Source organism: Convolutriloba macropyga, chromosome 5, assembly GCF_964194025.1.
Source record: "Convolutriloba macropyga chromosome 5, txConMacr16.3, whole genome shotgun sequence".
Taxonomy (NCBI): Eukaryota; Metazoa; Xenacoelomorpha; order Acoela; family Convolutidae; genus Convolutriloba; species Convolutriloba macropyga.
In genome coordinates, this window is record NC_134472.1 from 35,159,666 (window position 1) to 35,183,644 (window position 23,979).

At 37.1% G+C, this 23,979-nt stretch overlaps 1 protein-coding gene across 1 annotated transcript; it reads right to left on the minus strand.

Moving 5' to 3' along the window:
* Window positions 1-6,052: 6,052 nt before the first annotated feature.
* LOC142339977 (uncharacterized) lies at window positions 6,053-7,548 on the minus strand. Its single transcript, XM_075390355.1, has 2 exons — window positions 7,273-7,548; window positions 6,053-6,618 (listed from the first exon to the last, which is right to left on the minus strand). The coding sequence occupies exons 1-2, from the start codon at window positions 7,511-7,513 to the stop codon at window positions 6,200-6,202; spliced, it is 660 nt and encodes a 219-aa protein (XP_075246470.1). The 5' UTR covers window positions 7,514-7,548; the 3' UTR covers window positions 6,053-6,199.
* Window positions 7,549-23,979: the final 16,431 nt, after the last annotated feature.

A 23,979-nucleotide genomic window follows, 5' to 3' on the forward strand; every position in this document is an offset into this window, starting at 1 on the left:
ACAAAAATCATTAAAGACAGGAAACAGCGGTCTCATATCACGTTTATTCAGTGATACCCTTCTCATTTCAGGCTGTTGATAGCTGTAACACTTTGTTTCGGAAATAAAAAAAACAGAATTATTTTTTATAAATATTGTCATTGTTGTTTTTCGATATGGCTCGCACTATCAATTGGACAATATTTTCCCAATTTTTCACAAGGTTTTTCTTGCAACAACACTTAAACGGTGCTTTCAAAAACCTGCGCAATTAAATAGCAAGTAGGAATAAAAAGGAATTTAGGCAGTTCTATACACAAGCGGCAAAAGCTAGTGAAACAGATCAATCTGTTTGAAAAATTCAAAAAACAAAAGACAAGTCTTCGAATACAATTCAAGGAAAGGAAAACAAGAAACAAAACTCATTTATAAAAAATTGATTTATTTAAAGTTTTCAGACATGTTTTGTAGACGTTAAAGCATATGGAGTTACACAATTGAGAACAAATGGTTAAATTTACTATTTGAAACTTGTGTTCAAAAAGAAATGAAACATCGTTTCAATATACAGATTGAGCCTAAAACGTTAATGACACACCGGAATCAAAAAATAAAAGGAACACAACCTGAAAAACTACAAAACGCAGAAGAGCGGAAAAAATTTAGAAAATTTGGTTTGGTTTTTCTAAAGACAGATGGCGTCTCACTTGTTCCAAAACATGTTCATTTTAATTTTTTTAAATAAAGAAATTGTAAAATTTGTTTCCTAAAGACACGACAATAAAAAAAATAAAAACAAATAAAGATTGAACAATTGAGGTCCGATTGGTTTTAGGTTGCTTTAGTTAGTCTCTCCAAAAAACATTTTTTTTCAAATTGTAATAAAATCATCACAATATCAAAAGTGATTCACACAATTGAAGCTATGCACCAACGGACTTAGTTTGTTATTTTGCGAAAACAGTCGGGGAGAAGTCTGATATTGAGAAGGGGATAACACTAAGAGCAGATGTCAAAGCACGGCAATTCAACAAAAACTCGCGGAAACCTGATTTCTCTCGTATCTCTGAATTCTTTCGCACTCTGAAGCTTAATGTTTTTGTTACTTATGCTGCCTCAGTGTGATTACAGATTCTACTACTAAATGGGCCCCTCAAATTTGACTTGCATTTGGACTCAAATTCATCAAAATATTATGAAGACTGATTGAGAAAAAGACTGCACCCAATTACAATCTAAATTATATGAAAATGATAACCAATAATGGCGAGCTGAGTATGTAATAATAGCGTGTTGCTTTTAGTGACTCAGATTTGTTGTGGTTTTATGAATTAAATGAGGTTTACAAAAATGAAATTAACGATTTAAAGATTGATTGAAGTTTCGAAAATTACAAAAAATTATCTGAGCTGATTTTCTTTCAAATCACAGTTTAGCTTTGCTAAGTTTTTCAAGCTCAATTTTCAAGATCTTTATAGTCTTTTGATTTGCAATTTTTTTAAAAAAATTTATAATTAATAGATCTCAAATGATTTTCTTCCTGTTTATCACGGTTTTACCAAAATATTAAAACAAACTAACATTTGATGAAAAGTGTGGTGAACACAGTTGATAGCCGGGTTAAGAATTCATAAAAAAATTTAAAAATTTGCTGAAAGTTTGTCGCAAAATATTTCACAAATTTTTTTTGTTTTTTTTTTGTACTACATTCAGACATTGACAAAATGATGGTGTTGAAACAATGATGGACAAATGACATTGACAAAATGATAGAGTTGCACTCAAGGTAACCGCTAGTTGTAGTAAATGATAGTATTTTGACCAAAATTTTAGCTAGATTGGATTAAAAAATTAGGCAAAATTTATTGAAATTGTGGGTAGAAAAGGATGACCATTTTTTTCGAAAAAAGAAAAATTACTAAAATTTCTCTTTATAGTGAAATTCTAGACGCAGAGAGTTTGATACCACAAATGCTTGCCTGGGATTCCCTCAATGAAAGTAAAGAGTTGTCTGAACAAAAAAAGTTGGGCTAGCATAATGTTCTACATTTTTTCTCAAAAAATGTGGGAACAATACATTTAATTAGTACCCGCAGAAGCCCAATTGACACATTGGATACTGTATTAGGTAGTAAAAAATTGTCTTGATTTTTGGAATTGCTATTAACATGGTTCAGAACCTAATCAGATAAAAATTAGATAAAGTATAAAAGTTTTGATGACATGGAGAGGAGAAAACATTTTCACCGCAAAAAGCACGTCTCTTATCGTAGCAAATGAAAATTAAAGAATCATGAAATAATCCTTTTCTGGTCAATTTTTCAAACAAGATTTTGGACTCGCTTTCGGATACTTAGTCGTGATTTATTAAATAATTTGTGGATCTTCCTTACCTTGGATAATTGGTTGGATTGACTTGACCATTTTTTGAATGATGAAGTTAAGCAGAGTTTCTGGCATTGCAACAACAGTCATCAACTTTCTATTGTTTTGTTTAGCATTATCAAGTCTTTGAATGATAATCATGCTGGTTCCAGTGGTAAAAATAGCGGAAATATGAGTTTTTTCATGTTTATGTTTGTTGCCGTAGACAGGCATTGATAAAGTTTCTTTTATCAGTGCAAGTTAAAAAAATTGATGCGTAACTTTGGAACAATTATTGGAAGCTTTCAACATTTTTCAGTTAAGTGATGATCTTATTGCTCATAACGGGCAAAAATTCCTTTTTTTGTACTCAGAAATGATTATTTTTTCCTATCATTTGTTAAACAACTGTTTCTTCGGTCCCGAAGGCCACGAGTTGACCCTATAAGACCCAATGAGAAGACTACAAAACGAGACCATTGGAAATGCAGGCACCTTTACTGCAGACACGAGACAGGGTTGGGAACTGGGATAGGGCTCAAAGTATCGCGATGTATTTTCGACAAAATCTTGCTATTCATCCATTCGTGCCCAAGTGATGAAAAAATTTAAGATCTTGCAAGAATCTTGCGACAAATCTTGCAAGGGAACGGATAGTTCTTGCATTTTCTTGCAAGAGTCTTGCAAGATTTGTATCCATCTTGCAAGATTCTTGCAACATTTGCATCCATCTTGCAAGATTCGTGCAAAATTTTGAATCCATCTTGCAAGAATCTAGCAAGATTTTAAATTTATTTTTACCTTCTCATCTTGGTTTGGTTACCTGGCTGCTTTCTGCTGTTGGTTGAGCTGAAATACTTAATTAACTTCGGAAAATCTACTGAATTCAAGTTAAAACCTGACTTTTCTGAGATTTTCCAGTATGATTTTTGTGATTCTTCCCTCCTACTTTTGCATTTCGGGCTTGGGACCAGCAGTGGCGTAGTTACCGATATAAATTATTTGAGTACTGATATAGTACGGTAAAAAAAACCGCACAATTCTCCAAAACAAACAAAACGACAAAAACCAGATAAAACAAATCACTAAGAGCAAAATAGCAAACAGGTTGTCGGAAAATGACCTCATGTAAAGCTAAAAAACGACTCTTTCTGTTCTTCTTTTTGTGGTTCTTCCGTCCTCCTCCGTGGAAAAACTGACTTCTTTTTGTGGATCGTCCATCCTCCTTTTTCATTGCGGGCTTGGGACCGGCAGTGGCAGATTTACTGAAATAAATTATAGGACTACGCAATAGTAAGGTAAAAACCGCACTTACACAGTTCTCCAAAACAAACAAAACAACAAAAATCAAATAAAGTGAATTACTAAATATAAAATAGCTAGCAGTAAATTGGAAAATGATCTCAAGTCAATTTTAAAAAACGTACTCTTTTAAGATTATCCAGTATGAATTTTGTGGTCATTCATTTCTTCTTCTTTCCGGACCGAAAAGATTCAATTTAATTGTCGGAAAAGTGTTTTAGAATTCGAAATCTTGTAAACATTTTGCAAGATTTCAAATTTAAAATGTATTTAGGAAAATAGTCAATTAGAATCAGTTCTGTTGATCAAAAATCCTGGTAACAATAAACCATTTGGTTTTCAGTTATTTTTGGCTACCAAATTAACACAAATTTTATTCCCAGATTTTCTTAAATTAAAAGATTTTTGCAAGATTCTTGCAAGCTTTTGATTCCGGGCAAAAAATTTCTCCATTGATTTTGGTTTTGCACCTTGTTTCATAAACAATAATTTGCTTCGAGGGTGTTCTCTAAAACATAAGTACCATGACTTTTTGGCTTGCATTGATATCTTGCAAGATTCTTGCAAGAATCCTGCAAGTTTTGCATCATCTTGTCCGATTAGAGCGAGATTTGAATCCGTTTATCGCTAGGATGGTCTTATGATATTGCGACATCTAAGAAAAATAATCATCGCAGGAATGAGTTGGCAATGTTACATGTGGCAGTTGTTGATTTTCCAATAATGTCCCTGAACTATGCAAGTGGTTCAAAAAAGTTAGTCTAGAATTGGTGGTTCTTATTTCATGAGAGATTTTGACGGACAATTATTCTCAAAACGAAAAGCTAACAATAATTCTCAAAAAAAGCTAGACAATTATTCTCAAAACGAAAGGCTAACAGAGGCTGATTTTCGCATCAACAGTGGATTTTAGGTGGAGTCTGCCGCGAGAAAAAAGACCCGCACCCTACAGACTATAAAATAGTCTTAGTCGCGTGCAGCGAGAGTTGCATTGCTGCCAACGCAATGATTTATTTGGACTGTTTGTCTGGTCTCCGCCCACAATACTCTCAAAGACACCCCAGGTATTTCAAAACCACCGCTCATCACTCAGAGAACTTTTACGATCCCCCAACTGCATTTCATACTAACACGTTGAAATGCATGTGGCGTGAAGCTAAGCAGAAGAATAAAAAACATATGGAACAATGGAACAAACAGTATGGTGATAGGCAGCTACACGTGTGAAGGGCGTGTCCGGGCAAATCAGTCTCAGAAAAAAAAGTCGCAGTCAAAACAGTCCCAAATTGCAAAATATTTCCAGACAAATCAGTCCCAGACAAAATCGTCGAACAAAAGCAGAGAAAATAGTCCCAGACAAAATAGTTCCGAATAAATATCAAAACAATTGTAAATATAATCTCCAAACAGTTTACAAACATTATCTATGAATTAAGCTTCTCAATGCATTGTTTTTAATTGGTATGAGTTAAGTTCGAACCAAAAATTTGTTTCAAAATGCTAAATTTGGCAAAAACTATGTTGTAATCAGCTTAATGTTTGTTCAATGAAATACAATCATGTATATATATATATATATATATATATATATATATATATATATATATATATATATATATATATATAAATAACTTAAGGGACTTCTTTGCTAATCGGTGACAATATGTTTAAATCTATCTTTCATATGGGAATTTTTTGTCTGGCACTGTTTTGTCTGCTTCTTTGGGACTATTTTGTCTGGGAATATTTTGCTATTTGGGACTGTTTTGTCTGTTCACCGTGAGTGATATTGGCGATTGTATGCGACGAAACGCAAACTGGATCCCACTGAGACAATTTTTCAACTTATTGGTTAATATTATGATGAGATTTTGTCTCTTTTGTTAATGAACTAATTATTTATTTGGTTGCTTTTTATGGTGAACACACGAAAAAATTACTTCGAAAAAAAAGATATGCCAGAAAGTAAAATGCTCTGGGAAAACTTTCCGTGTAAAATTTGAAAACATTAAAACGGAATTGTACATTAAAACGAAAACAAACATTCAAAAGAAAATAAACGAACTGTCTCTCTTCTCCGTTTGTCGAGAAAGAAAATGAAATTAGCCTTTTGTAAGCTGTTGGCGATGCTCCATATTGCTCTCTCTTCTTTTTCTGCGATCAAGAATTTTTTCCTGATATTGATCCTAATACTGAGAATTTGAGAGAAAAGTTTTTCTGAGTTTTGTTATGGTCAACTGATATTTATGGTCAACTGAAGACAAATGAAAGAACATGGGGCAACTCTGAATGAGAACTGAGAAGTAGTTTTAATTGAATCCGTTCTCCCATACATACTTTATTGAAGTCTTTGAAGTCAGCTTGCACTGATAAATGAAACCTCCTCAGAAAAAAAAAGATATTTTCCACATAAGGTAAGATAGTTACCTATTAATTCTAATAGAAAAATAGAAAATATTTTTGTCTAAACTACTAAATAATAAATATTAGTTCGACTCTTATCCATCAATTTGTGCATAATCAATCAGATTGAAACTAAAGTGTCAAGTTTGCATCAGGTCTTGCAGAACGACATCCATGTGCGAACGATTTCCGGTCCCTCTTGTTTACCAATGTTTGTGTAAGATAACACCTCGTCAACTGATTCCTTGATCTCAATGGACTTCGACAGTTCGGGGTCCCATAGCAGCACCCACGCATGTTCCTGGACAGCTTGCCTTCCAAATAAGGTAGTGTTAGTCTCACTGCATGAATAGAGCACTATGTATTTGTCTTGTTCGTATCCTAATACGTGCATGTCTATTTTGGGAGAAATAGTATCTTCTTGCATGTTATTAGATTCCATTTGCAAATAGAATTGTGAAAATGTGGTGTCGATGTTGTATTGCATGTGGTCCATACCTAGGATGCCACTTCGGTGCATGAATCCAAATTCAGTACTGCAATCCATTTCCAACCTGAACCTGATCATACCTGAAAAAAAGTGAGTGAAAATAGGGAATTAATGAACGCACTGCAGTCCCCAGTGGAGTCCCCATAAACCCCACCGATGACTCATAGGTTTATAGGGTTCATTCTCATCCAAGTGAAAGAATTGATATTCATATTTTGTTCGATGTTTAAACCAATAGACTGTGGGCTATGACTGTGTTCGCAGATTGTATTGGAAAGTATAACTTGATCTTATTTAGAACCCCTTTTCAATAAAAAAATGTATGATCCTTACATACCCCGATTTACGTTCTTTCGGAATTGGAATTCCAGAAATGAGACAATGCTAATAATTTTTTGTCTTGGGGCATTTTTGTGGTATTTTAAGTATATTTCAGACAAATTTGTTAATTAACAAATTTGTATGAAATAAACTGAGAATATCACAAAACGCCAGAGCAATTTTCGTGGATTTTGGCTGCTGAAAAGTAATTCAACATATTGTAAATGTTCACCACTACATTCTAAATTTTTCTCGTGTGAATTGCACAAAAAATCGTGTATTTTTACCCAATTTCTCGTGTGAAAACGGACACACGAGTTTGCGCTCATTTACACGAGAAATCGTGTATTTCCACACTACCGGAAGGTTTACTCAATCTTATTTTCATATAAATGTAAGCTTATTTTTTATACCGTCAGTGTAATAGTAAGGCTTGAGAGGTCCAATGTTGTACACACAACACTCTGTAATAGATCCCACCGAAGAGTACGAACTTCTTGCTATCTGGTACCACCTGCCGGGTAAACTCCATGCGTGGATCTTCTCATCCGGGAGGTCTTCCTGGGAGGGACAGCTAACAGAATGAACGGTTGAAAAGATAGGTAACCAGATAAGAGTAAAGAAAACCGCACAATTCTTGTACCAAAATATCATAGTTTTAGATTCCTTGAGGACAATGATATTAGCTATTTGATTCAACAAATGCTCTTTGTTTGGAATATAGCTTCACAAATCATCTGTCAACAAAACAGGCCAGGGTTTCGATTTCAGTAACAAAGTTGTTGACTCCTTACAGTTTGAGAGATGAAATTGAAGGATACAAATTCAACATAATTTGTATTTAAATATTTGTTTTCCGGAGATCAGTGTTTGGTAAAACGCATATTATTAGGTTCATGGGAACGAGATCAATTCTCACTAAGGTCAATTGAGTATTTCCAAATCCAGCATTTGGATCTATTTTACAATGATTTATTTGTAAACACTGTGAGATGACGGACGGTTGACAAATCAACATGGGGAAAATGAATACAAAACAATTGATACGAGACCAACAAAATCAGTTTCCGGCTCAAATTTTCAGAGCTACAAAACGTACCCGATTTTAAACGTACCCAGGCCAAAAGAACCAGGCCATGTCTATACTAAAATTAACGCATTAGGTTACCGTCACCCGTTCAAAACTTTATATAAAGATGGATGAACGCACGAAAGTCTAGAATTAGGCAACCCTGAACCCGCAAAATGTCGTCTTCTTCCTAGCCGTAATAATTCATCGTGAAAAATTGAAAATGCATCAACTCTGTTTCAGGATACTTATCACTCAAGCAAAAACGATTACTGCAATTCTACGATAGGTGAGGAATTCCTAAAAATTATAGTTTAATAGAGAACAAAAATGCAGCAATATTGAAAAAACTACGAAAAAATAATTGTAAAATTACGCAAAATTATTATTTGAAATTGAGTTTTGTTAGTAGTTCATGGTAAATTCTACGTTAATATCCTTGGTACTTTTCATTGTCTTCAAAAATTCCTTGCTGTCGCTAATCTTGTCCATATATTGCGGTATCATCTTCAAAAGGATCCACAGTGTTGATCAAGGTCATCGCAAGCCCGGGCCGAGGAATTTAGCTAAAATTATGTAAATCAAGCGGTAACTAGCGTTGACAAGTCAAAAATTCCCCGTAATTTGCTTACAAAGTTTTGCGTTGAAGGCGGTGAATTTAGGTCTTTGAATTCAACGCATTGAACGGAAAATTATGTATGAAACATGCTGTCAATTTTCCGACTCGTCAACACTAGTTACCGCTTATCTTACATAATTTTGCGTTGAATTTAGCGTTGACCATACATAATTTTGTACTGAATTCGGTGTATATCTTATTCCATTTTTGTTCAATTTTTGCTCTACTTTTCTCTCCTTTCAAAGCTTTGGAGTTTCTCTTGCACACAACCGGTTTTCGTTTTCTTTGAAAAAATCGCTACCTACCTCATTCCGTCATCCAACAACCCCTCCTAAGTACCCCCCTCCCCCCACGTTACACCCCCCTCAACGTACCCACACTCTAGTTTTCAGCAGGGTACCAGCAGCAGCATCACAAAAATCTTGACTGATCGCTTAGTGTTTTGTCTTGTGTCTCAACTCTTCGACCCTATTGGCTTTGTTGAGCCTTTCAAAGGGTTGCTCATATAAAAATTACGGACATTTGGCGTTTCGTCGGACAGAATTGGGATGACGAGTGACCCAAAGACACAGTTGTTAGATACCTTGCGTGGCGCGTTGAATTTCTATAGCTGGGCACAATGCCAACAGGTTAACTTTCAGGACCGCTCCAACATCTTGAACTCCGCATGTTTGGCGATAGCTCAGTACATTTTCTCAACGTAGTAGGTGACGAACGGGCTCTGGTAACTTCCCCTTCCAATGAGATGCAGGGCCTGCGTTGCACCTATGAGGGTAAAGACCTCTCCCAGGTAGCAACTGTAAATTGTTCTTGTGGTGCGCCTGTTAATGATAACCTGTCGCGCGTTGACTGGTACTATGGAAAGAATGTTTGTGTGGACATATAGTACTAATGTCACACAACGAATAAACTCTACAAATAAACACCTTTTCTTCATTGCAATCTTCACCGCGTATGTGAGATCCTAGAGTACGCCAGCGTTGATCAGCGGAACGAAGTTGCCACCAGTGATAATCTAAAAAATAAATGGACACGGGATATGTCCACTGAAGCTATGCATTTTGGAAATTGGGCGAGGGGTCCTGTCTTTTTGAGAACTAAGCATTTAAAAGTCGTTCAAAAAAATCAAGCAGCTTTGCGTTGTAATTATGGAGCCCAGCGATAACTCCAAATGAGATTTTGCAGAATGCGCTGAAAACACGTCATGGAACAAAGCAGTCCAATAATCTCGTTTGATAAGTTGTTTTCTTAATATTTTCATATCACTGCCTATATGTTCAGGACGACCACCAGCAGCAGGACGACCACCACTGAGTTATCGAATCCGAGCGTCAGCAAACGTACATTGTTCGGGGAGAGTTCTTAAACATCAACAATAAAGATCTCCGCGACAACAAGACCATCAAGCGGAGTAGCTGCAACGTCTGTTCTGACTCTTTATCGGATCTAATAGTCTCACACTCTCACCTGGTCGTACCAGGCGGCTGGTTCGGATCAATATTGACGTTCAGCGCCCAACTGTGTTAGATGAGCGTCCCAATCTCTTTAAAATGTTCCTGCGGCACACCCAAATAAAAATTCGCTGCGTCAATTAATTACTGTCAAAAGTACAGGAACTCTACGACATCCTTAAACATTAGTCCTTAGTGTGTTCCGTTAAGTCAATCTGCGTAATCAAGAGTTGAAATCTTCTGCAGAAATTTCCATGCGGCAACTGTTCAACTGATGACGGTAGACTTCTCTAAGGAGAAACTTGTTTATTAGTCTTATCCCCTAACAAGAACTCGTGTTGATTATTGTGACCTAATTTACGTTACCTTTTGTCGGACTGCCAAGAAGAGATGGGGATTTCTCTTCTGTTGCATGACCAGCGTGGTTGTACTTGTTGAAGGCGTTAGTTTCCGTATGATGATATCTGTTGAATGGTTCATCTACTGCCATGAAATGCCTGTTGCAATTTGATCAGACAATGGTAAACGCTTAATCGGAGCCTAAAGGAAGCTCCACGAGAATAATTAAAATCAGAATGTCAATAACTTAGTAACTTGGGCGCCAAAACTTGCGCAGTAGGGGAAGGTTCAATCAGCCCAGTGCGCTACACCAAGAGGATATTTGGAAGAGGTTTGTCTGTAGTATAATGAAAGTACTGTTAAACATCTTCTACACACTTCGCCTCACAGATGGAGTTTTGAACACAACTTTTTGTATAGTTGAATACGCTTTGAACGCATGTTTTTTAATTCCCGTAAGCACCGACACGTCCGACCTAGGCGGAACAGCACTCAATCATTTTCTACTGTGCGGCAACCAAGCAACTGGAATTCGGTCAATCATTGGCGTTGACGAGTTTGATCCGCGTAAGCGGTACGCTCGCGCGCAGTCCTATGCAAAATGCAATTTGGTCGCGTTGGCTCAACGAGTACGTACCTGTTCTGATCTGCAGATTTTAGTTGAATACGGCGGCGCAGCAGCAGCTCAAAATCTTTGATAAGTTTAAATAGTTGAAGAAAGAAATAGTAAGGATTACTATCCCACTGCTAGGGTAGAAGTACTGCGTTACGACTCTGAAAACGTACTACGCTCCGGAGTCGTACCTACTTCGTAAGGTTCGCGCGTCAACCAACTCGTTAAGCGTAAAGCTTGTTCCAATGATCATAATATCTCCTTTAGCGCCGTGCGGTGTTATCGAGTAAAATGAAATGAAAATATATGGCTTTAAAATAGAGGATTTTTGTGAGTTTTTTACGAAAACTTTCTCTTACAATTTCCGTTGTATAGCCGCTATACGTATTATTTGTGAAGAAAACCAATACCGACCTCAGGTAAGTATAACTTCTAAAATGGTTCCAAATTGTTTTTTACCATAAAAGTATTCAATTTTTCAGCGATTTGTATTGGTGAAGGATCTTAAACTAAGACGTGCCAAAAGTGTTGCCAGATTCGAAGTTTTTGTGGCAGTTGTTTTTTTAACCTCGCGACGTTATTACGTTTGCCTTAGTCATTCAATACAGACGCTTGATCTAAATGCGGAATATGACTTGAATTTCGATTTCGCAATTTACAGCATTTAAGCCGATAGACAAATATGTAGTACAGAGTTGTACTATCACTAGAAAGATTGTAAAATTATTTTGAAATATAAAAAATATCAATAATATTTTGAGGCTTAAACAATTAATTTTTTGAACAATTCACTTTGGATGGATTTTATTATAGAGCCATTATTTTTTATAATGTTCCTTTTTTGCGTTCGTTATGTTATTTTGGCACTGAGTCTTGATACTGACAGGTCTTCTTTGACGTTCTGATTTCAATTCGTTCGGTTTTTTTGTCTGTTGTTGGCATTGTCTTCAACAACATGGACAAGAGCTTTCCTGCCACTGCCAGGAAGGCAGAACAACTTTGATGTCTTCTCGCACTCAATACACAGAAAACTCTTACATCATTCATTTTGTCTCAGCTGTTTCAAATCTGTCTTGATGTGACGGTTTTTTAGTTAGTTTTTCTGACCTCCATATCATTTTTTATCTGAGCGCTTTCTTCAATTGGCCTCATTAAAAGCAATATGTCAGAAGGTTAGTTTATGTTGAAGCCCGTAAATCTAATACTCAGACGCAGACTAAAATGAGAGAGTATCAATTTTAACTCTCTTCTGAAGAATTGAAAGGAAACAAAAGCTGCGTGATCACTAAAATTATTTACAGAAAAAAAGACATAGTTACAGTCAATTGACCACTCAGAAAATGTTTGCTCTTTAATGCTCATTGTAAGTCTGTAAAATCTGATGGAAGCTTGATTTTTCTAATTTCGTAAATAGAATTTGAATTGCGATGTTAGTGTGGCTATGCTCTTGATTTTCTCGAGTGGTTAGTAAGCTCAATTCCAACAAAAGCTTTCTTTAAATTTTGAAATTGAAAACAAAACCAACAAAGTACTAACTACTACTTTGGTTTTTCGAAAAAACGTGTGATCAAAGTTGCCCAAAAGGATTTGAAAAACAAAATTATTTTGAATTTGAAAGCATCAAAAAAACACTGTGTGAACAATACATGTGTTGTTCAAAACACGTTTTCTGTGAAATTCTCATTGTGATGTATTCTATGGTACCATTGAAGCGTAACTCATATGCATCGAGTACATTTTTACTTAGAGAGCCAAAAAATTTGAATTGGTTGGTTAACAAGTAAATTCATCAGCTAAAATTTTTTTGAATATTGCTCTAACGTTCTGTCGCAGTGAAAACAACCGGACAAATTAGCGAAGCATTATTCTTGAGTAACGTAAGTTTCTTGTATTATAAAGCTTATTTACAAAAATCAATGACAAAGTTTGAAAATGAAGACATAACATTCTATATTTAACTTAATGCTCGCCTGCCTCAATAAAGAAAACACTGCTTATTCAAATGGAAGAAGGTTGAACAGCTTACAGCTTAATCAACAAAATTAAACTGAAATAAGAAAAACTTGATTATACAATGTTTGCGTGCTGTCGTGGACATCGCCATTTGGTCAACTCTGACAACGAAGATTATGCAGATAATGACATGGAAGATGAAAGCCACGGACCTTTCGATCCCGGAAACACCAGAGGAGATCCGCTTAGCGCCTACTACCTGTTACCCGATGACTTTGATTTTCTTCGGACCCAAACTTTTAGTGATGTTTTGCGCTGCTCAAGTCCAGTGCCCGAAATCATTAATCAGATTGACGACAAAGTCACCGCAAGCTTCCCTTTGAATGAGTTTGGCGTGGATCGGGAGGTATCATACAGTAGTATACAGGTGGCTGTAGAAGCGGATCTTTCAATGCAATTCAAAGGGAAGGAAGAGAGTAATCCAAGAGGTAAAGCAACATAGACAGTCTGATTAGTCTTCTCCTTACGAAACGAACCGGAATGTCTAAACGTCCACAAATTTTGGATATTTAGACATTCCGGAATGTCTAAATGTCAAATTTTTTCAACACGGCAAAGTGTAATTGATATACGGATGCAAAAAGTTCTTGAACACAACGGAAAAATATGAAAATAGAATGTTTGTCTGAAAAAAATCATGACCGGATCAGTGACTTAATAGGGATAATAGACGAAAGCTCGATAAGGCGGAATCAATTGTGCAATGAATTTTAACTAACTTTTTTTGTGAATATCAGGCAAATCATAAAACACTAATGGTGGTACTTAAAATGTCACTTGACGCTATGGAGCTCTCAAGTGTCCCTTACAATTGTTCCAATATAAAAATGAATTGATAAAATAAGAGTCAAAGGTGGTTTTACTCAAACTTGTACATCATTTTTACAGCACTCAGAAATATCCGAATGAAGTATTTATCAAAATCTACAACAGGGAATTTTTTCAATGTTTCACCCTAAGTAGTGTTGAGCTATTGGGCACTGGAAGCGTCAAAGATAATCTAGGCATAAGTAGTAAAAAAACATATACACCCTTGACTACTTTCTGGCTCTTTTAAGTCAAAAGAGTTAGAGGCTGCACACGGATTAAAAGACCTGGTAATTTATTGCCTGATGTCTCGGATTGTAGCTTCAAAAACTTAAAAGAATGCGCTTCACTCCATGGTCAAGAAAGAAGAAATTTTTGTCGAGCGTTAACACTGCCTTTAATATTGCTTGCATAAATTGAACATAGAAAGTCTGAGAGTGATACCAGTTGGATCCAAATTTGTCATAAACGCCTTTGCGACGAAAATCTATGCGTATATTTTGAAAACAATAACAAAAACTTGCTTGCTAAAATAAAAACCAGGAAAGCGGGTTATTACCAAGGAATGCGCACCAGTTAAGGCAGACCCAAGATGGGCTCGTTTAACAGCCTTAAGGTATAAAGAGGGCTACTTATTTCTGCGCGCGAAGTAGGCTTACCTATATCTCTCAGACTAACCGAATCTGTAAAACACTAAAGGTATACTTCAATTATAACGATGTATAAAAGAGTTAACACCGGAGTCTGAGGTATACACATCGTACAACTACTCTAATAGACAGACTATAGTTAGTAGAGTTAGCGCTATGTAAAAGAGAATAGTGTCTTCTCAGTCTCTGATTGGTTGAAGGTGTACATCCAATTTTCCTATAGCTAAATCCATCAGGGGTTAAGAGTTTTATATCCGAATTTGTGAATTGTAGAAGAAAAACGTTGGATGCGTGGTCCTTGTTGTAGAAGAAAGTGCAGAGTCGTGCTGTGCCCTCGTCTGGAGTCTCTGTCAGAAGAGTGTTGACTAGTGTCGTCAGTAAGGTGTCCACTTCAAATATGTAGTCACTAGAGGTGCCAGTTACAAGGTGTGCTGGCAGTTAACGTCAGTCCTGTCAGAGTACCCAACTGTCTCTCACTGTCCTGTAGTGAGGATTTGTTCCTAATTGGAGGGTCGCTTGTAGTCTGTAGTATCTCCGGTTATACAAGGAGATTTCTTTTCATCTCCACCTGGTACCAGTTTTACAGATCGGATTTAACAGCTTTCCTTCTGTTGGAAATACAACTTTTAGCTACTGTGTCAGCTACCTAATCCTTGAAACTTTTAGTAAATTTAGTGCCTGCTAAGTAAGCTTCGACAGGAGGAAAGAAGATAAGAACTGATCCTAATCTTTAATTGTGGCGAAGAGGCAAGTATAGCACTACAATAAAAATACAAAAAGAAAAATAGAAAGAATAGTAACGAAAATTATAAAGGTAGAGTTTGGAGAACCATTTGTCTCGAGTTTGTATGGTTCGGTGAGCCCAGTGTGATAGGTATGTGGCCTATGTCAGAAACTCAAATTCGAAATCAGGGACCTGACTAGCGAGGAATTTTAAGGGCGTGGCTGTAGAGATCAACGTTGCAGTGTGGTTGCAACGCGAGAAGGGGATTTAGAATCTCTGTCTCCTCTGGTGACGGCTTCCGAGTGTTCAGCTTGTTTACCATCCAGTCTTTGTAAAGGAGATTGAAAGTGTGCCCATACATGCACTTTATGGCGCCTCCCTCTACACACTGGAGATATTCTATTGGGAAAAGTATCGGGCGATTTGTTTTCGCATAGAGTGGCGCGGACAAGAAACATTTTTTAATGGAGTTGAAGTTGCGGAGTATTCCTTCGCAATAAGTAGAGTTGATTACATAACTGTAGTTCATGTAGTAGGGTGAGGTTAATTTGCTGTTTGCATACAGCAGACGGGAATTCATGTCAACTAAAGGGTTAGTCCGGTGAAAATGATGTTTTACAAAGTTATAATTGTGGATTGTGTGAAGCATCTTTGTCTTGTTCACTTTTTCAGTCTGGTTGTTTACACCCATTTGTGTAGGATGCAAAACACCAAACTGCAGATAAAAGTGGTAGTTTTTTTGATAAAAACGCTAAGAGGGCGACATCTTTTTTTTGAAAAACGTGTTTAAATAGTCGTTTTGCCTATCTGCAAGGGCAAAAAAATAATGTGAACAGTGCCAGAAGCGCTCTGTTAAGCAGGAATTGATTAGAAAGTAGAGGGACTCTAGTGGTAAGTCCCTATCCCGTCTTTCTACTGCATACTCGTTTTCAAGCTGTCCTAAAGAGCAGAAGCTGGCCGTCGGTTTCAACGTATGGCGTGGTGGCGTTGAAATATAGTGAATCCTCTCAGGGACATGGACACCGTGAACTGTGCCCAGAGGATTTGTAAATTGATGGAACATAAAATTTGGCCCCGGTGCTCTGTGGATTACTCCTTGCATAGGGCAAAATGGTTACTTTGGCATCGGCCTTGTGATTAGGAGGGCTGTGGCCCGCGTGCGGGCCACCAGTATGCAGAGCAGGTGGGTGTGATGCCTGAATCGGTGATGAACGCACTGGGTAAATCCCATGTGCCGTAGCCCTAGGGCGTCTTCGTGGCGAAGGGTCCGTATACTGATAGTCGTCCGTGGATGTCGGTCAATCTTAAGGAGGAGGTTGAGGGAAAATTGGTTGAGGTCGTAGTGGTGGAATTGTGGGTCCATATCTGGATGATGGCATATGCGGAGGTTGAGTGATTGGGGCAGGCATCACTGGTTGTGGATACACGAGTGGTTGTGCTCTTGGGCGTGTTCCACAATTTCTGCCAGAGTAGGCCCAGTTGGGGACTACAGTTTTGGGTGTAGAGTGACCCAACTGTTTCGGGGCAGCTATTTCATCAGCCCAGAAAGAGCTGTATGGTGGTTGGTCAGGTGTCGGTGGCACTGAGAGTGGAGTTTGTGTTGCAGATTGGAAGAAGTGTGGTGGCTAGGTTACCACCTGGTCTCCCTGGAGTTGGAGCTCTTGTGACGAGCTCAGGGGTCCGATAGGTACTGAGGGTGTGCTCGTGTCAATCTCAATATAAAGGTGAAGTGACGAGGAAGATGAAGTGGCGGCTGATTTCACGTGGCGGGTGAATGGCGGGTGAATTCACGGCGGGTGAATGAAAGTCGCTTGTGGATTCACTCGCGAATGGGTTGCCGAGTCCACAGACTGTGGCTGTGGAAAAGCCTGCGCCATCGTGAAGAGGGCCGGCGTTTGCATCTCATATATAGGCTCGCGTACTGGAAGAGGCAGCACCAAGGGTGTAAGCGGCGAGGGCAAGATGTTGTAGACATCCAGCATAATGAGATTATAGTAGGATCGAAACTTGGGGGGATAGGTGAAACCCCTTTTTGTGCTGTAGAAGTGACAGCAGTGGTGTCGCTAAAACAAAAAGAGTTTAAACACGAGTACTAGGTAAACTAAGGATGAGTTGTTCCGGGTTTACCTGGTTTTCAGGATCATCCTCGAAAGAGTCATGAGAGAGGGGTATAGCGCGTGAGCTTTTACGTTTGTTCGGATGAAAGGTATGAAAGTGTAGAGATTGAAAATCAGGTTTTCGTTGTGATTCTACTGGGATTTCATATCTTCTTAAATAGATGTGGGGAGAGTAGAAGCTTTGAGTATATTGGAGTTATTGTGTATTGGAGGAGAGAATTTTTTATATAAATTTTCAAACTTTTTGTGTACTAGATTCAATTCATTTTTGAGAGTGCGGAATTTTACTGTCGACGGGGTGTCCTCGTATTTTCTTAGGTGACGTTGGATTATTTTGTGTAAAGTCAGATTGTAAGAGATGAACGATAATTTTTGAGAAAACCAGAAAGAATCCAGAAGTGATGAGTTTAGGGCTAATTTGATATTAGGGTCTGATAGTGATTTAAGATTGTATGCGTTAAATGCGCTACGAAATAGGCCAAACAGGCACAATACAAAGTTAAAAACAGTCCATATTATGGCTATTTGTTTTATTACGTACCAAGGGTATCCAAAGATTCCGATTTTAAATAATTGCCATTGATCAGGTCACGCCAATCGAGACGGCGGAGTGTGAATTCGTTTCCGTTAAAGAAGAGTTTACTACAATAAATATTGTATTAGTTCTGTAATTGCGAAAATTGTGCCTTTACTTGTGCTTGTTTTGCATGGTCAGCCAAATTTACAGCTTTTGCTACTTCAATTTTTTGGGCGTCATCTACTAATTGGTTAAAATTCAATTTATCTATTGAATTTGTCCAACATCTTTACTATATACACCGAGTTGTTGCGCGGTAAAATCTGCGTGGGTGAAGTGCTTTAATAATATAAGGCATTAAGCGGTATGATCGTAGTCTGGGTCTAGTGATATTTGTTGATCGAAATTTTCAGTTTTACATGGTGCTTTAATAGACAAGGAAAATGTGTTAATTGATCTACAAGTTGTAGTTTATTCTGATAGAATATAGGTATTCTTTCAAAGCATTGATTTCCTAGAACATAGAGAGGTGAAGAAACTGAGTTACATTGGAATTGTGAAATGACGTTAGGACTTTTGAGTGTAGCGAATGTGTTTCGCTGGCCCGTAATAACATATCCGACAAGTGGAATTTTTTGTGTTAATAAAATGAAAACAGTTTGTTTCAAGTCGCAATCAAGATCGCAGAGCTTTTGTAGATTGATAGATTCGCGTGATCCATTTCAAGCAAGAGTCTACTAATGATACAATCAAGGTTAGCGTCAATCTGTAGATAATGTACGCCATCAAAACAAATCTGTTTGCCAAAAATTTCAAATTTTTTGGATTTGCGATATACTGATGATTCTTGTGGAATTACATAACCGTCGCGGATATCTGCTTTAGTGTATATTGTAAGTTGGGTTTCATTGTTTGGGATGATTAACTGTACATCCGTAAATTCGCGTGATAGTTTTCTGGTGATAAAATTATAACCTTCGTGGTATTCTACAACAATATCTTGATATTGTGTTGAGTAATAAGGGCGATCCTCATTACAATTATAAATAGGTTTTGTGAGTACTTCAAAACAAGAAAGTGAGGATTAATCCTAGAGGCGATATTGGAAGCGGCTACTATACATGTGTGCATTATGTTGGTGTCCTCTAATTTTTTCATTGTTATCGAGTGTTTCAATAAATTAGCGTTTTTGAAATTTGGTTATTCGTGCGTATGACAAACGTCGAAAATACGATAATGGTTATTAGGTTCCCAGATAACAGCTGCTTTATTAGCATGATTTGGAGGACAGTAATTTTTTTCTAGGTCGCATTTAATACGTGTTTTCCCGTATTAAATACTTTCTGATTTTATGTCAAAACTAAGCGTGATGTTTGTTAATTGAAGTGACCATCCTAGTGTATGGATGATACAATACTCGTGTTCTGGTTTTTACCTGGACAATTTAACCATCGATTATCTGTGGCATTAGGGATCCATTCATGGTCCCGTGGATTATAGACCATATTTCAGTAATAGAAAGCGAATAGACGGTAGCGATCTAATTGAAAGTGGCCTTGTTTGGGCTTTATATTAGCTTGCCAAAGTGGATCATTTAATACATCAAATTGTATTATCGTGGGTGGAAGTGATGTTTACTTATGAGACGAACATGTGCAAGTTCTTGACGAGCTTCAATTTCTGTGGGCAAGAAAGGTTTTTCCATATTGTTAACATACTAATTATCGTGATCACACCTGAAGCCTCTTTTCAGTGAGATTTTGTGGCAAAATCTTTTTTGTCGCTGAGTTTCGCATTTTTGGCGTATGCGCGTAGATGAAGTGTTCGAATTTGTGAAAAGATGGAGACTTGGGCAGGGAGGATTCGAAAGTCTGCCGGTTTGATCTTACGTCCGCCAATTTTATTGAGCATATAATACTGCATGTTGGTGATATGCTGTGGGGAGCAATCATAGTGTGTTACAATTAGATCCTGGACTCCTGATTTAGGGGTGGAGATAATGCGATTATCAACATTAACTGGTTCTTTTAGGGAAATTGGCAATGAAAAGATTAATCAACCCGGAAGATGATTAAATTTGTAATTGACATGTGTCAGAAAGCCCAGTGTGAGGATTATGAAAGAAGAAATATCCCGCAGTGTTTTTTTTGTATTTGTTAAATTTCTAGCGTATTTCGTGACAAACAAAAGGTGATGGATGGGTCTTTACCCGAAAAATAAGTGGAACAGCAGCTTGTGGGTGAAATATTAATTGATCTTGTTCAACTACGATTTCAACCAAGAAATTGATCTTTGATTGTTTAGGTAAGTCGTATGCTCATTGATTTTGTACTGGTGTAATTTTATAAGATTTTGAGATTCTTTGTTTTGCCCAATTATGTAATTATTCACCGTTATTATGGTCTCCGAAAAAACTTGGTGTGGGAACTGCAAATTTTGGATCAAGTTTTAATGGTAGAGAAGGTTAAGTTCGAGTAGTGTCGGGTTGTTTTCCAATACAATTGTGAGAATGCTGATATCGGTCTGATGTGGGTGAGTCGGAGCTGAGAGTGAGTATCAGTGGAGTACCTTGAAAACTAAGTGGTAAAGAATTTTGAAAGAAAGGAGATGAATTGACTATATTAAATGAGTGTTACCAGTGAGCTTGTGAAAGCAAACGTTCAATATTAGTGACTGGTCCATGTGGCGGTTTAAAAGAATTACTCGCGATTTGTGATGGAGTAGGTGAGGAGAATTGAGAGCTAAGTGGATCAGAAATGATGGTGTCATAGATAAGACTGATATCTTGTGTTGTGTCGTTTATATTAGAAACAGCGTGTATTGGCTGTGGCAAAACTGAGGTAATAGTTTTGTTTGTGTTTGCGAAAATTATTGGCTGAGTTGAAAATTGTGGAGTGTTTGAATAATTAATCAATTCTAGCTGTGTTAATTGTGGTGGAGCAGGTATAATTGGTGACTGTGATGCGTTTGTAATAAAGCCTGAATATGGCACTAATTTTTGTGTATTTAATTGTTGCTGTTGTTTGCGCTTGGTTTATTTGCGCTTGACTTTTACAGGTGGATATGGGATTAATGATTGAGGGGTAAAATGGGGGATGGAGTGTCCAGTAGGACGAGGTTGACCCGCAGATTTGGCAATAGTAATGTCTGAATATGGGTGTTCTTAATTTTCTTGTGATTGTTTTTTCTTTTGAAGAGTTGAAATGATGACTTTTTGGGGGTTGATAGCTTAGTGGCGTCCTTATATGAGCAGCTTGGTGATTCTGAGACTCGGGGAGCACTTTGTTTAGTTTTAGATTGTTGATTAGAGGACGCAGTTGTGACCTTAGTCTTTGGCCCAAAGTGGGGAAATTATCACAAAAGAATATCTTATAGCTATCAAAAGACGGAATAGCAATTATTAGAACATTTAAAGTGGGTATACTAACGCGGATTGCTGCGAAGGGTGACTCTGGTAGGAGGACATTGTGTTGATAGATGAGATCTAAAAATATCAGCAGAAAGAAAGAGTTAACAATTCTGCAATTGTATAATCTTTCAAGCGAACGACAAAGTAATATGTAGATATTCAACTCCATTTTGCAATTTGCTGTTTAGCGAGTTTTTGATATTGTTCATCCAACTTAAGTAATTCTTTAAAGAACTTTATATCATAGGAGACGCGGATAGCGTCTAAATTTATCGTGTTTACTATGTCTGTATTGAGGAGTTCAGATATTTTTGACGTTGCTTGTAGTGGAAATATCGGAAGATAGAAGAGAACAATATTTTATGTGTGAATATAATATGTGATATAAGTTAGAAAAAATGTCCTGCAAGAGGATCTGTTTCGTTTTGAAATTCTGAATGAAAAGTGTCAGCGTATGGAGTTCTACGAAACAATACTTCAAGTCTGTGTTGTGAGGTTATTTGCTTACCTGTCTGTTGTTATGAGAGCAATTCAAATTTGAGCGCTTTGACTAAAAACTGTAGATTGTAGTGGATTGTGAGCTGCTGTGAGCTAGGTTGTTGGGTTGTTGCTGCAGTGAGCTAGTTTTGTTGAATTTCTGCTGCTGTGAGTTGTTTGAAGAATTGCACTGTGTGACAGTTCTTAGTTTAAGCGAGAGAAAATGAGAGTTCAATTTATGTTTTCCAAATTCTTAGGAAATTTTCTTAAGTTAAAGATGAATACAGAGTAGAAGAAAATTCTCGCAAGAGAGAAGTTGAGAGAGCGGAGTTTAGAGTTTGATTCAATAAGAAGAGAGAGAGAGGGAGAGAGAGGAGAAACATCTAAATTGGAAGCAAGGTGGACTTTGAAGATATTTTAGCCGATGCAGTTCAGCCTGAGCACGACATTCCTTCGGGGAGAAAAAATTTACCGAATTATATCTCGTTAAATCATTTAGATTGTGGAATTATTCCCCGACCGAGCAGTGGGTCGGATATTAACCTAATTTTTAGTTAATTTACTTTCTTTTTTTTTCGTGGGGAATGGCTTATAATTCTCTCGTTTTCATTTTCTGATGGAGGGGTTTTTGCGGTTCTGCTAGTGTAGCAGGTGAAAAGATAACATTTACTTTGTTAGCTTTGTAGAAGGGCGTTGTTGTTCTTCCCGGGTAAAGTAGTTGTATCTGGGGGAGAGGAGTTAGGAAACTTTTCGAATTATCCCTCTTGTATAGGAGAACCAGGGAATTGTATTTTTAGCAAAGTTTTTTTTTATAGGGTATTTAGTGTATTACGCTAAGTTGCATTCGTTTAAGTGAAAGCAATTTCGCGCGATATTGTAGTGGTATATGTGTGTGTAAGAAGTGCGCTGTTCCTGAAACCTAAATTTTGGATTGTGGTATAAATACTCTGTGGTCTTTTGTCGGTTGTTTTCGTAAACGAGTGTCTCTTGTATTGTAGTTTTTGAATTTGTTTAGGGTTTTTCAGACAAATTACAAGGTGATGGGGAGAAGGTTTATTATTTGATGGTGTTTCTGGGTTGACTAGACTAAATTAGACAGATTTTGACCTTGTCAATTTGTTTGGTTGGATTCGTAAGAGGGAGCTGTCGGTGAAGTATTTCTCCATTTGTTCTTGAACGAAGAGTTCCTCATGGTAATATGGTACAATATTACTTCAATGGCGGGTTATTTGCTTACCCGAAAAGTTTTCTAGATTATAGGTGACCAATGTGGGGGTATCAAATGTTTTTTGGTGTCCGATTTTTTGTGGTCAAATCGTTTTTGAAATTCCATTTTGTGGGGCTTTATTTACTATGAGAACAAAACGGTTAAATTTAAGTTGCTGGGCCGTTCCAAAACAGCGATTTATAAACGTGCGTAAATGTTTATTTTGGTTTATATAATTTTGCACTTCGTTATAGACTTCCGAATGTATTTCTTCACAGTTTAGAAACCAGTGTGCAAAAGTTCGTTTTTTTTTAATTTTTTGATTTGGAATGACAATTTAGATGATTAGCATATTTGTAATGTTGGAAAGAGTGGCATGGTAAATCTTGTGAAAGTTTACAACTGCCAAAGCTATCTATAGTGGAGGATAGATTAAACATTATTGGTTTGTTGGGCTTTATGCCAAAAACGAGTTCATATTGTGAAAGATTTAATTTTGTTTTAACTTGTGAGTTAAATGCAAATGGAAATGTATTAACTTTCTGTAACCCTGTGTCGTACTGTGAATCTAAAACTGTGCGCAGAAAAACGTTCAGTTGTCTATTATTTTTTTTATTAATCCATTTGGCCAAAGTGCATATGGTGTGCGTGGTTTAAATTGTAAATTTTATGTACGGCAACAATGTGCAAATTCGCCGTTAATGTATTCATTTCCGTTATCGGTTACCAAGATATTGGGTATTCCAAATCTGACTATCCAATGGTCAAATAATATGTTTAATGCGTTAGTTGCAACATTTTTGGGTGAAGGGTGGAGGAAAACATAGTGTGTGAAGGCGTCTTCGATAAAGTAGACGTAAGAGTTGCCGAAATACGATGGAGAAATTGGTCCTTTTGTCTCCATTGAAAGACTGTGATTGTAGTATGGTGAAACTTCTAAAAATAATTTTTGTGGAGCCATTAGGAGGTTTGGCATGGTCTTGCTTGTTTGGCAGTTTAGGCAATCATGCGTAAGTATCGATATCCATGTTTTAATGTTTGGGAAAAGGGAATTTTTGGATTATGTTGCAAAGGTTTCTTCACGACCGGGAAACCCTGAAAGGTCATG

Coding starts and splice junctions, on each gene's coding strand:
- LOC142339977 (XM_075390355.1), bottom strand. CDS start 7,513: ATGATATTTTGGTACAAGAATTGTGCGGTTTTCTTTACTCTTATCTGG. Junction 6,619..7,272: donor GCCTTACTATTACACTGACG/GTATAAAAAATA, acceptor ACTTTTTTTCAG/GTATGATCAGGTTCAGGTTG.